The sequence below is a fragment of the Equus przewalskii genome, chromosome 6, assembly GCF_037783145.1.
Source record: "Equus przewalskii isolate Varuska chromosome 6, EquPr2, whole genome shotgun sequence".
NCBI lineage: Eukaryota > Metazoa > Chordata > Mammalia > Perissodactyla > Equidae > Equus > Equus przewalskii.
Genome location: NC_091836.1, coordinates 85,887,708 through 85,902,172, shown reverse-complemented (window position 1 = coordinate 85,902,172; position 14,465 = coordinate 85,887,708). Strand labels below are relative to the sequence as shown.

Sequence of the window (14,465 nt, the reverse complement as noted above, 5' to 3'; positions counted from 1 at the left end):
CTCCCTGACATTCACTTTAATAATAGTCACCTGCCCCTGTCTGGCCCTTGGCTTCAATGCACTGTCAGCCTGGGAATTTGTAGGCTCTTTATTTAATCTTTAAGAGGAAAGCATTTTTATAAAGAGTCAATTTTAGCAGATATACTCAAGTGAAGTTCTTTGCTTGGAAATAAAGAATAGGGCCATTAATGTCCCCAGTGGAATGATTTTAAATGTCCCCGGGGAGCCAGCAGGGAGCAGGGCCCCAGGAAAACACTGAGGTGAAGTTCCCACCTCCTAAGAGGAGCTGCAGATCGAGCCCCCTGCCCCATCGCCTGCCAAGGCCCCCGCGTACCAACGATTTATCACTTGTGTCTGTGCCGCTCAGGAGGCCTGGGCCCTGCTCGCCCAGGGCTGCCCCAGAATACTGTTGCCCTGTGTGACAGCTGACTCTGAGCCCCCTGATCTCCCAGGGGTGAGAAATAGGCTCCTCCCAGCCCTGCTCTTTGGTCCGTTCTGCCCATACAGTTCCTGGAGCCTTTGGAGAGTTGGGGTTAGGGGCTCAGGTGCACCCCAGTTTTCCTGGAGGGGCAGTGTGGTGAGATGGAGGGGAGATAGAAGAAGGGGCACTGTGTGGATGTGACGAGCCAGGCTTGGGAACCAGATGGTCTCTGGTTATAGTCCTTACTCTGCCACTCGCCTTTCTGTGTGACTTTGGTCAGGTTACTTCACCTCTCTGAGGCTCAGTTTCCTCATCTGGACAATGAAAAAAACCCTTTGCTTTCCCGGAGACTTGGCATGAGGACCCAATGACATCAATTGCAAAGGGCAGCATGGGTGACAGGTAATAGGCTTCAGGGCAGCGACAAGCCTTTCTAGGGCAGGATAAATGGACTGTGGAGACTTGTAAGTCTGAACTCTCTCCTACTTCAGTTTGAACGTCTCCCCTTTTTATCGACTGCTGGGCTCTTAAATGAGCAGTGGGGCCGTTCCATTCCTCCTCGGCCTGCACCTTTGGGACCAAGCACTGAGCTGAAAGGACGGTCCCCCCAGCTCTCCATTTTCATGTCCTTCCCTCCAGCCAGCTGGGAGCTGTATTTGTAATATATTCTCCCAGTGTTGCTGTGAGGTTTGTACCATTACCTCAATTTTATAGACAAAGAGAGGCTCCCCTAAGTAAAGGGACCTGCCGAAGGTTTCACCACGAGTGAGTGGAGAAGCCCCTCAGATACAAACCTGAGAGCCCATTTTCTTTGCACTTCTCCGCACTGCCCGTGTTCATCAGCTGCCTCCCCCTCCCACACGGAATTCCGTCCCTGCATCGCCACCATCTCCATCCTTCCCTTTCAAGGTTCAGCTCAGCTGTCTCTTCTAGGAGCCCTTCCTCCCCTTCTCAGATTTCTTCCTCCCCCAAACTCCTTTTTAAAAAATTACATTTTTCTCTGATTCTAAAAGAAAGTACATTAAATTAGAAGAGATACACAAGTATAAAGAAGGTAAAAGTCACCTAGTATCCCATGGCCCAGAAGTTTCCAGTCTTTTCTCTAAGTATTTGCATACAGTGTGTGCTTTCCCCCGACATTTCTATAATACTTTCTTGCTCCCAGTTTCCTTTTGGCCCTGAAACTTTCTGACTTCTGTACCTGTCTGATTGGCTCTGCAGACGGGGGTCCCTTCCGGGCGGGCTCTGTACCTTGACTCGGGGCGCACACACACCCAGCTCGGAGCTGGCTGGAGGGAAGGACACGGGGTTGGAGAGCTGGGGGAATGGTCCTTTCAGCTCAGTGCTTGGTCCCAAAAGTGCAGGCCAAGGAGGAATCGAATGCCCCCAACGTTCATTTAAGGGCCCAGCAATCGTGGAGAGAAAGTGCCTGCCCGTGTACCATTCTTTACTTTTCAGATTAAAACATAGATGCACAGAGTCTTGAGGAGGCTCGTTCTAGGGAGGCTGGGACCACACAGGAAAGAGATGATGAACCTGGATTCACACCCCAGCTTCCCCTCTTCCCAGCTCTGTAACATTGGGCACATTGTGCAAACTCTGGGCCTCAGTCTCCCCATCTGTAAAATGGGAATCCTAACTCGTCTTTCTAGGGTTGTTGTGAGGATGCAGTGGGGAATACAAAGAGCTTCCCGCAGTGCCGGGCATGAGGACATGAGGACTGCCGCATGGAGTGCTAGGCTCCCTCCCTCCTTCGCAAACGATTGACACGTCAGTTAACAACCTCCATTTATTATAGATCTGTCTGTCGTGTGCTAAGGACTGTGGGGGCTGAAAAAGATGCTCTTCCTGCCTTAAAATCCCACTGGAGACAAAAGACTTACGCAGGAGCTGATTAGAGAGGAAGGTAGTCCATTATCAGGGCTAATTGAGCAGCCCAGACAATGATGCAAACTGAGTTAGGGCCGAGAGCTCATTGCTCGCTGGGGTCCTCAGGGAGGCTGCAGACGTGCTTTCCTCCAGATAAATAGCAGCCGTTGCAACTCTGGAAGCAGTCAAGGCTGAAGACTCCAGAGATAAGCTGATCTGGGCCGTGGCCGCAGAGTTGGAGTGCGTAAGCTTTGGGGTTTTCATCTGTCTTGCGTTATCAGCTGGTCCATAAGTTAGAGCCATCTGATGGTTAGGGAACTCGAGGTTAGGTTGGGTTGAGAGAATGAAATGAGACCACAAAGATCAGAGAACAGGATCTGGTGATTACATCCCACTCAATTCTGTCCCTCAGTGGAGGGCAGAGAAGAATTTCATCAGGCTTCTTCCCATCCCTGCTTCCGTCCATCCTGGTTTTCCTGACAAAAAGGCGTTTATCAGAGCTACAGCATGAGTAATCACCGTGGAGTAATGTAGCGTGGTCATTAAGAGCATGAAGCTTTGGAGTCAGACAAATCTATTTTCTCTCCTACTTGTTGGCTGTGTGACTTTGGCTAAGTTAATTAGCCTTTCTGATCCTCACTTTCTTTGTAAAGTGGGGTCAGTCAAAACTCCTTCATATGGTTATTTTGAGTTTTAAAATAGCTTATAAAAGTGCTATAAACATTAGCTGGTTTTAGTATTATTAAAGTAAGATCTGTATGACAACAGAGCAAATCATTTTTCCCCAAACGTGCAGAAGTACACATTTCACTCTCAGGAGGCTGCTTCTGGAAGGTTGAGCGGTGCCTGGGGCAGGAGAAGGAGCACTGGCAAAGTTGGCACCCAAATTCAGGTCACCTTGCTCAGTGGTTCTCAGAACTTTTCACTCTAATCCACAGTAGGAGGTGCATTTTACGTCACAGTCCACCACATTCGTGCATTGATGGATAAGGGGGAAAATCCACACAAAAAGTACAAAAAAAAAAAAACAGGCAGTGCACACTAGTTTTTTGTTTTTGTTTTCATTTTTAGTGCAGTTGCAATTCACTTATTTCAGACCCACTTATTGGGGCCCACAGTGTGAAAACACTGCGTGAAATGTCCACGACCTTGGGAAAGTCACCGTCCCTCTCTGAGCTTTAGCTCTCCCAGCAGTGAGACGGCCCTGGTGCCCAGCCGGGCTCCCTCCTGCTCTGAGTCGGGCCAGGAGCACTGAGCAAGCCCTGCTTTTGGAGGGTGCCCAGCCAGGTGCTGCAGGAGGGACAGAGATGGAGAAGAGCACTTTCTGCCCCCGAGGAAGCCACTTGGGGACACTGGGGGTGGGTGGGAGGGGTGGGGGTTGTGGGGATTGCTTCCCCAAAGACACAGTGTGTTGGAGAGAAAGACAATGGAGTGAGAGGTAACTCGTGGTGTTTTTTCCCCTTTGTGCCCAGCAGCCTTCCTGACAGTGAGACGGGAGAGGACCCCAGGTACAGCCTTGGAACTGGGTGGGAAGTGGGTCCTGATAAAGGGAAGGGGCTGGGTGGGGGCAGGAGGTGCCTCTGGGGGGAATCCTGAGTATGGACTCAGGGGCATGCAGCCTACATAATGTCAGAGGCATGAGGCCTTGTATTAAGGCATACATTCTCAACAAGGGCAAAATCTGGTTCTTAGGGAAAGAAAAAACTTAGATATTACAATGGGCCACAGTATATAAACAGATACGTAGTGTGTCTGTGGTATTAAAATGTCATGGTGGGTAGAGTCAGAGAGTAGCTGAGTGGTTGCCATTGGCGTGTGGGAAGGGAGGAAGGGAGTGGCTGCTAATGAGTATGGGGTTTCTTTTGGGGGCGATGAAAATGTTCTGGAATTGGATAGAGGTGATGGTTGCACAACCTACTGAATATAATGAAATCCACTGAATTGAAAAAGAAATGTGGCAGGGAAAGGACAATTAGAAAAAAATATGTCTAACATGGCCCTCGGGGGTGCTCACGAAAAAAAGTTGGGAAACACAGCTGTAAGGAGAAGAGATGGGTATCCCCCAGTCCAGGCAGAAAATTTGGTCTGGTTGCTTTCTGTTCAATGTGCTTTACATTCTTGTTGTCTAAAAAGTCCAAGTGAGATAGATTAATGAGGCTCTGAGGCCCTCAAAACCCTCCCTAACCTCACCTCTCCCGAGAGCATTTGAAACTCGCTGGAGGTGGGAGGCAGGCTGGGAAGGTTGACTCAACTTTATAAATAAGTTTAAGCTTCTGGCCTTCACTCTCCAACACCAAAGAGGTTTCCCTTCTCTGTGTTTTCTCTGCCTTTTCCCACCTTGTCCCAAGTGCCAGGGTGTGATGACAGGCCAGCCTCTCTAGCCAGAGTGATCGTATTTCTTGAGCCAAAAATCAGACCTCTTGGTATGTGGCGAGGACGAACGTGTGGATGAGAACAACAGGACAGAGCATTTGACAGTGGAGCGGTTTGGGACAGTCCAGGGCACATGGGCTCCGCAGCTGACTGTCTCTCCCAGCAGATCCCCCGATTCCATGGCTGTCTTCTGACGGGGCCACGTGGGGCTGCAAATTACGCCTGGAGCCCTTCTCGGCTCTCTAGGTGCCACCCCGAGTTCCATCGGCTGTAGGCCCCCACCCACAAATTGCGGGCACCCTGTCGGCCTGCCCCGCCAGGCTCTGGCCGGAGAGCACCCTCTGCCTCAGCTGTGTGTGCAGGACTCCCGGCCGGTGCATTTGCGCCCAACACAGAGCCTGGGTCTGGAGAGCCCCATGCTGGGCCTGGTTCTCCTCTGACGCAGAAAGTTTCCCCCCCAGGAGCCTACACCAATGATGCCTTCCCCGACTCACGATCTTTATTTAACCAGGTCCCCAGGGCCCTCCTCACACACCCCATGTGTATTCTGGACACTGCACGGGTTCAGGCAGTGGAGGCTCCCCCAGGATGGCCACCCCCTGCTCCTAACCCCTTCCTGCAGCGTGTGTGGCTGCAGACTTGGTCCCAGGGATTACGAGGGCACTCAGGCTGGGTTTGAGGGAGCTCAGACGGCTCTGGAGAACTCGGCCACCGCTGTGAACCCTAAGGTGCCTCTTTCCTCCCCTGCTGCAGCCCCGAGCGGGAGCCGGCGGCCGACGCGGACGTCAGGTACTGTGTCCTGGGAGCACCGCCTCGGGCAGGCTTCCTCTGAGGGGCTCCAGGACCAGGGAGTCACTGAGCTCTGGGGGGGCAGCCCCCAGGTCCAGCCCAGCTGCAGAGGAGGCCAGTGGTGGGGCTCTGCTCCCTCAGCTGGTTTTCTCCCTTCACACCAGAGCATTTTTATCTAGTGGTCATCTTTTCCTTTTTTCTTTTTTTTGTCTTCAAGAACCACATTGCGCTAAATGTGGTTTCCTTGGCTCCACTTTTTTAAAAAGTCCTGTTTGGAGAGTTACCTGCTTTCCAAAGTCTTATCAAAGTGGAGTGCTTTAAGGGCTGCTCAAGGAAGGAGGGACTCAGGTGTCCAGTGGTTACTTGGTTTGGTCACACTTTGGCCTCCTCCCCAGCTCTGGGTAGAGACGCAGGAAGGAGAAGGGACTGCAGGGGCGGGGCAGGTGGGGTGTAAGGCAGGAGGGGTTGCGGTCCCATCCCCTCAAGGCAGCTAAGACCCGGCACCCAAGCCTGCCTCCAGCCCTGTGGGAAGGAGAGGCCACCAGAGGCCACACAGAGCAGGCTTCTACCAACTGCACCTCCCCCTCTCAGCACAGCCCCCACCCCCGGGCCTGGTCTAAGCCATCAGCTGGACAGCTGCCCTGAGAATGTCTCCCCTACTCCCACCCTGCTTTTTCCAGGAAGAGAGGCCCCGTGGCCTACGCTTCTCAGAAACCGTGGCTGCTAAATGCCACTGTGGAGGAGAACATCACCTTTGAGAGTCCCTTCAACAAACAACGGTAAAGGCTCTCGGTGGGAGGCGGGCTGGGGGAGGGGAAATTGGTCATGGGCAGCATTAAGCACCTGCCCCATCCCCACGCCCCAGGCAGCTGCCCTGCCCCTCCCTCCATCTCCACACTCAGCCGTCCCGCTCCCCAGCCCCCTTATCTGGATCCCAGTCTGTTCCATATGGTCCACCTGGAAACGATCCAGATGTGCCTGTGCATCAGGGCAGTCAGCTCACGTGGGTGAGGGGGCAGCGGGGGAAGGGGTGCTGGAGCCCCGCCCCCTGCTCTGGCGGCTGGTGGGAGGACTGGCCAGCTCTCCATGACTCTCCGTTCTCGTGATGCCCTCCCCCCAGCTCTGCAGCCTGTGCACTATTTTCCCTCCTGTGATAATAATAACAGCTGACATCGACTGAGCTTTTACCAGGCACCAAGCTCTTTGTACGCGTGATTTCCTCTAATGCTCAGGCAACCCCAGTAGGCGGGTACTGTTATCATCCCCATTTTACAGATGAGGAAACCAAGCCTCAGAAAGGTTAGGAACTTGCCCAAGGCCACCCAACCAGTAAGTGACAGAAATGAGTCTCAAGTCCAAAGCTGCCTGACAATCAAGTACGTGTCACCAAGACACTCTGACGCCTCCATGAAGCCTGGCTGGCATCTGCCTGGGTGAAGAGCTGGCCGGGGAAGTATGAGAGGAGCAGGCTGGGCAAATATTTGCCCAGCCATCATCATTACTGCCGAAACCAACCAGCAGTGATTTCCCATGGCAGCGCCCCAAGCCTGGGCTCTGGCGGTAGCCTTTCCAGCTGCACAGAGGCCAAGGACCCTCTCTTGTCACTTACGTGGCATATTTGCCCCCATCCAATTTCATCCTTCAAATATTTAACTTGCTCCGAGACTGTGTGAGGTGCTGCCCTCAGCTCTTTTCGGGCTCACATCGTGTTTGCTTGCCCTCAATCGGGAGGCCCATTAAAGCCATTGCTCACCTCGGGCACAGCTGCCCAGAGGCTAATGGCCCTCTGCAGGTGCTCAGGCACAAGTCTGTCCAGGCTGATCCACTGTGTCCCCACCCCACCCTGCTCCAGGTACAAGATGGTCATTGAAGCCTGCTCCCTGCAGCCGGACATCGACATCCTGCCCCATGGAGACCAGACCCAGATTGGGGAACGGGTTCGTAGCAGCCTCCATGGGGCTTTCTCAAAGCTGGGGCCCTCCATCTCCCCTGCTCCCCACCCATCACCACCACCACACCCTGAGATCCTTCTCAGGGACAGCAGGTAACTGCGACATGAGAGAGGGTGACGGCTGAAGAGTTGCCTGCAGTGGGGTCAAAATGATCTCCTTGAGCCCTGGACTGGTGGCTGTCCTTGACCAGTTTTCTGCCCTGCCTGGTGCAAAGGTCAGCTTAGCGCCTTCCCAGGCTGGAGACAACTTGACCTCTCCTGCATTCACGTCCAGACTATATACCCAGAGCCCACATGGCACAGTGCTGGCTCAGGGTTGTGTTTTTCCTGTTCACTTTCCAGGCGGGGCCCCTCCTCCATAAGCTTAGAGTAGGATTCCCCCATGGCTGTCCTCCTCGTGTATGATTTCAATCCCTACTTCCTCTGTCTTGGTTTTCGCTGGTCAGATGGCCCCTAGCACCTACATGATGAGTCTTCAAAGCCCTGGGGATCATACTCCCCACTTCCCAATGAATTCAGTAAACATGTACAGGTTCCTCCTCTCGGCAAGGTGAGGAGGGGCGCAGAGGTGGAGAGAGCCCAGCCTCTGTCCCAGGGAGCCCGCTGTCGAGTAGGGGCCAGGTCAGTCTCTCCTGAAGGGCTATAAGGGCATGACCTTTCCTTCCCTTTGGTGACAGGGCATCAACCTGTCTGGCGGTCAGCGCCAGCGAATCAGCGTGGCCCGAGCCCTCTACCAGCACACCAATGTCGTCTTCTTGGTGAGTGCACCAGCCGGCACCTCCTTGGGGCCCTCGTCTCTGGCTGCCTGCCTGGTTCATTATCTGCACACACATGCACACACACACACGCCATCACCAGACAACCTCCCTCTCCAGGGCAAACGTCTCCTGCCAGAGACATTACCTGCCCATCTGGTTGATGGGAAGGCTGAGAGGGGAATAGGGCAGTGACCCCTGTGGACCTCACACGGAGCTCTGCAGTAGCGATGAGGGGAGGTGAGTAGTAGTCACAGGCCGCCTCCCCGGAGGACAGCCCCCACCTGTCAACCCTTATTTCACCCAACTGTAAGAACTGCAAATATGGGAGTGTGTGTGGCCACTTCCCACCTCATGCCCACAGCAGACATTGCTGGTTGATCATGGCATTCTTTCCCACGGAAATTTAACTCGGCCTCTGAATCCTTCTCAACACAGCACTCCAGGTAACCTCTAGAAATCAAACAGGAGATAAAACATATTAGCTGTCCCTGCCCTACTTCATGTCAAGCTGTGTGTTAGGTGCCTTGGTTGATACTGAGGAATTCTAAAACCCAACCGTTGGCCTCAAAGGTTTAGAGTCTGATTAGGGAGACAGAGCTCACTCACACTCAAGAGCCACAGCCCACTTGAAAGCCAAACTGTGTGGCACAGACTATGAGGGCCCTTGTCCTGGGAGACAACTGTGAGGGCTAGAGTAATCAGGGAGGGCTTCCTGGAGGAGGGCCTTGAAAAGTGAATCAGTTAAACAGAAAGAAATTTGGGAGGCAATTTGGCACAGGTCTCTGATCCCAGCTTTATTCCTTCTCCCCCTCAACACACACAAACCCTCCCCACTGAACACAATTCATAAAGTTCATGGTTTTTATATCATCTGACACAGACACAACACTCTACAAAGTACTACCTTGTTCATGACCCCATGTGAGCTTTAAACAACCTGGTTGGAGAGAAGTAAAGTGGATATTTGAATTTATTTCAGCAAACTTTTATTGAGCTCCTACTCTGTACCAGGTATAGGGACAAGGGGTCTCAGTTCTTGGGGCCTCACAGTCAGGAGGGGACAGACTATCATATCTAGCTTTGTGCAGGTACCATGGGGGCAGAGAGGAGGAAAGGCTAGGCGTGGAGGTCAGGAAAGGACACAGAAGCAGCTAGTGTTTGGGTGGGGCACTGAAGGATGAATAGAAGTTCATCAAGCAGGCAAAACACTCCAGGCAGAGAGAACAGCTTAGGCAAAGGCCTGGAATGGCAAGTTCCCTGGAAACCTGGTGTGTAGAGAGCTTAGAAGAGACAGATGAAAAGTGAGGCTGGAAAGGAAGACAGAGCAGGCTGTAAAGAGCCTGGACTACTGCTAAGGAATTCGGACCATTGGGGGTTCAGGAGTCGGGAAGTGCTTGTGATCAGATCTGTTTGAGAGTGATAACTGATAACAGCCCCATTTTAAGATGAGGCCACTGAGGCCCAGAGAGGTAAAGCACATTGTCCAAGGCCGCACAGCTAACTAGTGTCAGTCCCTAGACCAGAGCTGGTATAACTCACTGGTTTTTATACTCACTGTTACTCCCTCCCTTGACACTTGCCCCTACCTTCTCCCCTCTGCCCAGGATGACCCCTTCTCAGCTCTGGATGTCCATCTGAGTGACCATCTGATGCAGGCTGGCATCCTTGAGCTGCTCCGAGACGATAAGAGGACAGTGGTCCTAGTGACCCACAAGCTACAGTACCTGCCACATGCGGACTGGGTGAGTGGCCACAAGAGGCTCAAGCTGTGGAGGGCTGAGGTTGAGAGACAGTTGAACATCTTCCAAGGAGTCGATCAGTGTCTTAGCAGCAATTGCTGAGGGCCACAGAGCAGGCCACAGTCAGCACTGAGTGGCTTGATGCAGGCTGGGCATCTCAGGGAGACCCTGCACAGCCCAAGGCTTTGATGTCACCTAGAGCTGCAGACATTCCCATCCTGGCCTGGGGCCCCTGTGGGCACCTGTGCGGCCGGTACCAAGAGGTCTCAGAAAGAAGCAGACACTCAGTTCCTACCTTCTGTTTCCTGCCCAGCGGATGACTCATCCCCCTGGCCTTGGCAAGTGCCCTTTTGGATGGGAGAGCCATCTTTCCACCCTCTGACCCACTGAGGGTAGATGGATTCAAATTAGGATCAGATGGAAAATCTGGAAACAAACAATAGCAAAGGTAATAGAAACTTCAGTGTTATCAATAGAATGCAATTTGGGGAAAGCCCACATTAACTAAATTCCCATACTCCTCAACATGTAGACATTAGTTACTTTTCAATTAATTGGAAAGCGTCTAACTTTCAAGTTGGAAATCACGTGACTTGAAATCTGGGCCTTGCCTGACTCCTATATAAATGTGCCTCTGAAAACTGAGGCCCTCCGTGAGCTGCAGGCCAGAGTCAAGTGGGCCTCCTCGTTCTCCCCCAATTCTCCCCTCTACATATGGAAAAAGACTTTTTAAAAATCCAGATTAAAAGCCCTCCCTCCACTATGAAAAGGGTTTTTAAAAAATCAAGTTTTTAAAAAAAGCTATTAAAACGTGCACACGGTTTGTGTCTGAGTTTCGGTGGTGACCCTGGTAAGGCAGATCAGGACAGTCCTTCGTGCAAAGAAGGCAGACACGGAGGTGCCTGGTTCCTTGAAGCATCCGTGAACAGGACTCCCGGGCAGCCTTCCCTAAACACCAGCACAGAGCCGGCGAGGGCGAGAGGAGCAGGGTGGCTTTCGGAGTTAATGACGAGTCTACATAAGTGTGAAAGATGGAGTGTTTCAAATAAAATGTTTTGTTGATGTCAAAGAGGCATAGCCACACACACTTAGACCAACAGGTGCTTTGCCGAACACTGGTGGAACCTACCAGACCCTCCGTCAGGAGGAGCTAAGGGTAGTGTGCAATAGCCTGTTAAGTGTACAAAAACGCCTGCCACTGATGGAGTCCTTGCGGTTAACCAGACAGCTCGACCAGGATGCACTGATTTGCTATGCTCTTATCAACCATGGAGCAGCCATTGAGAATTACCCCCAGGTGGACCAACCTCTCAGTCCTGGGAGTGTGTTGTGGGTGTAGGTTATCACTCCCAGCTCACTGGGGTGGGCGAGCAGCAGGCCGTTTGTCGGGGGGGTTGAGGATGTGCGCATGCCCGCCTCAAGCTCCTCGATCAGGCTGGTGTGTGGCTGCCGTGCCTCCTCCCCAGCCAGCCCCCATTTCTGCCTTTCCAGATCATTGCTATGAAGGACGGCACCATCCAGAGGGAGGGCACGCTCAAGGACTTCCAGCGGTCTGAGTGCCAGCTCTTTGAGCACTGGAAGACGCTCATGAACCGGCAGGACCAAGAGCTGGAGAAGGTGAGTATATCCTGGGGCCAGGCAGCCACCTCCTGAGGGAAAGGTTCTGCTGGAACCTGAACACATAAAGGCCTTCCTGCCCTCATTGCCCAAGGAAGGCCCCCAAGGACCAACATGGGAGCTGAGCATGACCTCGCTCCTACCAGAGGAGAGCCAGTACCTGTGCCCAAGGCAGAGTCACGTGGGTGCCTTTCCCTTTCCTGAGACTGTCAGATACCATTTAGTTACAAAGTTTCAGAGAATCAACTCAAACCGGCTAAGCAAAGAAAAAAAGAAGGGAAGTTAAGAATTTATTGGCTCACAAAACCGAAAAGCCCAGGAAAGTCATAGCTTCAGGTGGAGCTGGATCCAGGTGCTGAAACAATGTCATCAGGAGTCTGTTTCTCCCCATCTCTTGGCTCTGCTCCCCTCAGACTGGCTTCGTTCTCACGGTAGCAGTGAGGGCCATTGGCAGTCTCAGACTTACATTCTCCCAGATCAGCAACTCTGCCAGAAAGAGAATGACTCTTCCACGATAGGTTAGCAAAAGTCCCAGGACTGTGTTGGTCCAATTTGGTCATGTACAGAGCACTGAACAGCCGTGAACAGAGCACTGTGGCCAGGGATGTGGAATGTACAGACTGGGCAGTCCTGGGGCACATGCCCACCCTGGAGCCAGGGAGAACGATCAGCTGCCCTGAGTCGCGGAGACTAGGAGTAGGGGTGAGGTGGTCTCCCACAGGGATCTTGGGGCTGTCAGCTGATGGAGGGGAAGGAGCAACTTCTGGGAGACACACACGTGTCTGTCTGGATGCTCCCCCAGGCAGGGGCAACCTGGAAACTGACACTGGTCATCCCCAGGGGTGGCTTTCCCCTCTGCACACTCTGAGGACCTGGCCAGCCCCATCTGTCTTTCAGGAGACTGTCATGGAGAGAAAAGCCACAGAGCCACCCCAGGGCCTACCCCGGGCCATGTCCTCGAGAGATGGCCTCCTGCAGGATGAGGAAGAGGAGGAAGGTACAGACAGTGGGACCAGGAGTGAAATCACGGCCTGAGGTCCCATCAACCGTGGGAGGACTAAGGTTTGAGGTTCTGGGAGTGGCGAGATAGTGCGCCTTTGAGTAAATCCCTTCCCGTCTGTGTGCCTCAGTCTTCCCATCTGTAAGTGGGGAATAACATACCCCCTGGTTCACCCTTGGAGGGATGTGAACTGTGCGGCCACAGGGTGGGTTCTTGCGGCCTGCAGAGGAGGCGGCCGAGAGCGAGGAGGAGGACGACCTGTCGTCGGTGCTGCACCAGCGTGCCAAGATCCCATGGAGAGCCTGCGCCAAGTATCTGTCGTCCGCCGGCATCCTGCTCCTGTCGCTGCTCGTTTTCTCCCAGCTGCTCAAGCACATGGTCTTGGTGGCCATCGACTACTGGCTGGCCAAGTGGACCGACAGCGCCCTGACCCTGAGCCCCACGACCAGGAACTGCTCCCTCAGCCAGGTGCGGCTGGCAGCCCCAAGGCAGGGGCCGGGGGGAGAGGGCTGAGCCACGGACACGCCTGGGACCCCCCTCATTCTCTGCCCGGCCCAGGACTGCTCCCTCGACCAGACAGTCTATGCCATGGTGTTCACCGTGCTCTGCAGCCTGGGCATCGTGCTGTGCCTCGTCACGTCTGTCACAGTAGAGTGGACGGGGCTGAAGGTGGCCAAGAGGTTGCACCGCAGCCTGCTGAACAGGATCATCCTGGCTCCCATGAGGTACCCCTGTGCCCCGGCTGTGCTGAGGCTGTGGGCAAGTCACCGCTCTGGCCTCAGTTCTCCCACCTATAAGAGAAGGATGCACGACCTCTGTCACGGGCTCTGGGGGTGACCCAAGGAGACAGTGTGTGTAAAAGCATGCTGCTGGGTAGAAGAAGCAGAGGGAAACTGGCATTTACCCTGCCAGACATGATGGTAGGCATGCTACATGGTTACTCATCTAATTGTCAGAACAGCCCTTCAAAGTGGGGGTCTGCAGGCTCTGTATAAATGCTAGTTTCCCTTCCCCAGTCAGGTACCATCTGCCCGGCTCCGCCCACGGGTTCAGCTCTCCCCCTCCCCACCCCGCTCTCCTCCCTCAGCCAGCCTGCAGGCTCTGACAGTGGGGACATGGGGTGCGTGTTCTAATCTCCTGTAATGGGATGGATAAAAACTCCGAAGCCCGCTTGGTGTAAAAGCGGTTTAAAGCTGTCGCTGCCCAATTGGCTGGCCCACTGAGTTTAACACCAAACAGGCAAACAGGTCATCTGACCCGCGTCAGTGCCAGAGATCACCAGCTGACTGCGTTTTTTTACTTTGCAGCCTCGTGAGCTCTGTATGGCCCACAGACATGGCCTCAAAGTTTACTCACCTTCTCTATTTGCCCCAGATCTGTGGTTCTGAGATTCTCTGGTTGGGGTTGGGCCGACTCCTGGTCACGGCCAGAGTGATAACAGCCAGAATGGCCTCATACGGTCAGTCAGCCTATAGGCTGTCCCCAAGGCCTGTTCCCCCTGGCAGGTTGTCCCTCTGGAAAGGACTGTGTGTCCCTGGGAGGACAGCTGCTGAGTGAGTCAGGCCGAGCAAGTGGCCCAGAAAGGAGGCAGTGGTCACACATGGGCTTGAGGGTCAGAGAGGCTAGCGAGGAGCCAGCACCCTTTGGGAGGCTGGGGGAAATCTCAGGGACACAGGCCAGATGCCTACAGACCTACACAGGCAACCACCTTGGGAAGCCAGACCCGGGGATGACTCCAGAGACACTAAAATAACTACCTTCATTCCACAAACAGGAAGGAAATCAATAAACGAATGAGTAACTGTTCTTCTGGTTGCCTCTTAGGTTTTTTGAGACCACTCCCCTTGGAAGCATCCTGAACAGGTTTTCATCCGACTGTAACACCATCGACCAGGTATACAGGACTGTGACCCATTTCCCTGGTTCAGAGAGCGGCCAGGCCCCTGGG

At 53.5% G+C, this 14,465-nt stretch overlaps 1 protein-coding gene across 11 annotated transcripts in view; it reads left to right on the top strand.

Moving 5' to 3' along the window:
• Nucleotides 1-14,465, top strand: part of ABCC8 (ATP binding cassette subfamily C member 8) — a 75,546-nt gene that overhangs the window by 49,573 nt on the left and 11,508 nt on the right. For 6 of the 11 annotated variants that reach the window (XM_070626531.1, XM_070626532.1, XM_070626530.1 and 3 more), the window contains 11 exons: nt 3,763-3,798; nt 5,417-5,452; nt 6,133-6,231; nt 7,305-7,389; nt 8,081-8,161; nt 9,766-9,903; nt 11,392-11,517; nt 12,415-12,514; nt 12,744-12,985; nt 13,076-13,242; nt 14,342-14,411. In XM_070626531.1, coding sequence (XP_070482632.1) covers nt 3,763-3,798; nt 5,417-5,452; nt 6,133-6,231; nt 7,305-7,389; nt 8,081-8,161; nt 9,766-9,903; nt 11,392-11,517; nt 12,415-12,514; nt 12,744-12,985; nt 13,076-13,242; nt 14,342-14,411 — 1,180 coding nt within the window. The remainder of the gene's footprint in view (nt 1-3,762; nt 3,799-5,416; nt 5,453-6,132; nt 6,232-7,304; nt 7,390-8,080; nt 8,162-9,765; nt 9,904-11,391; nt 11,518-12,414; nt 12,515-12,743; nt 12,986-13,075; nt 13,243-14,341; nt 14,412-14,465) is intronic. The other 5 variants (XM_070626534.1, XM_070626533.1, XM_070626525.1 and 2 more) reach the window with 1 other exon arrangement.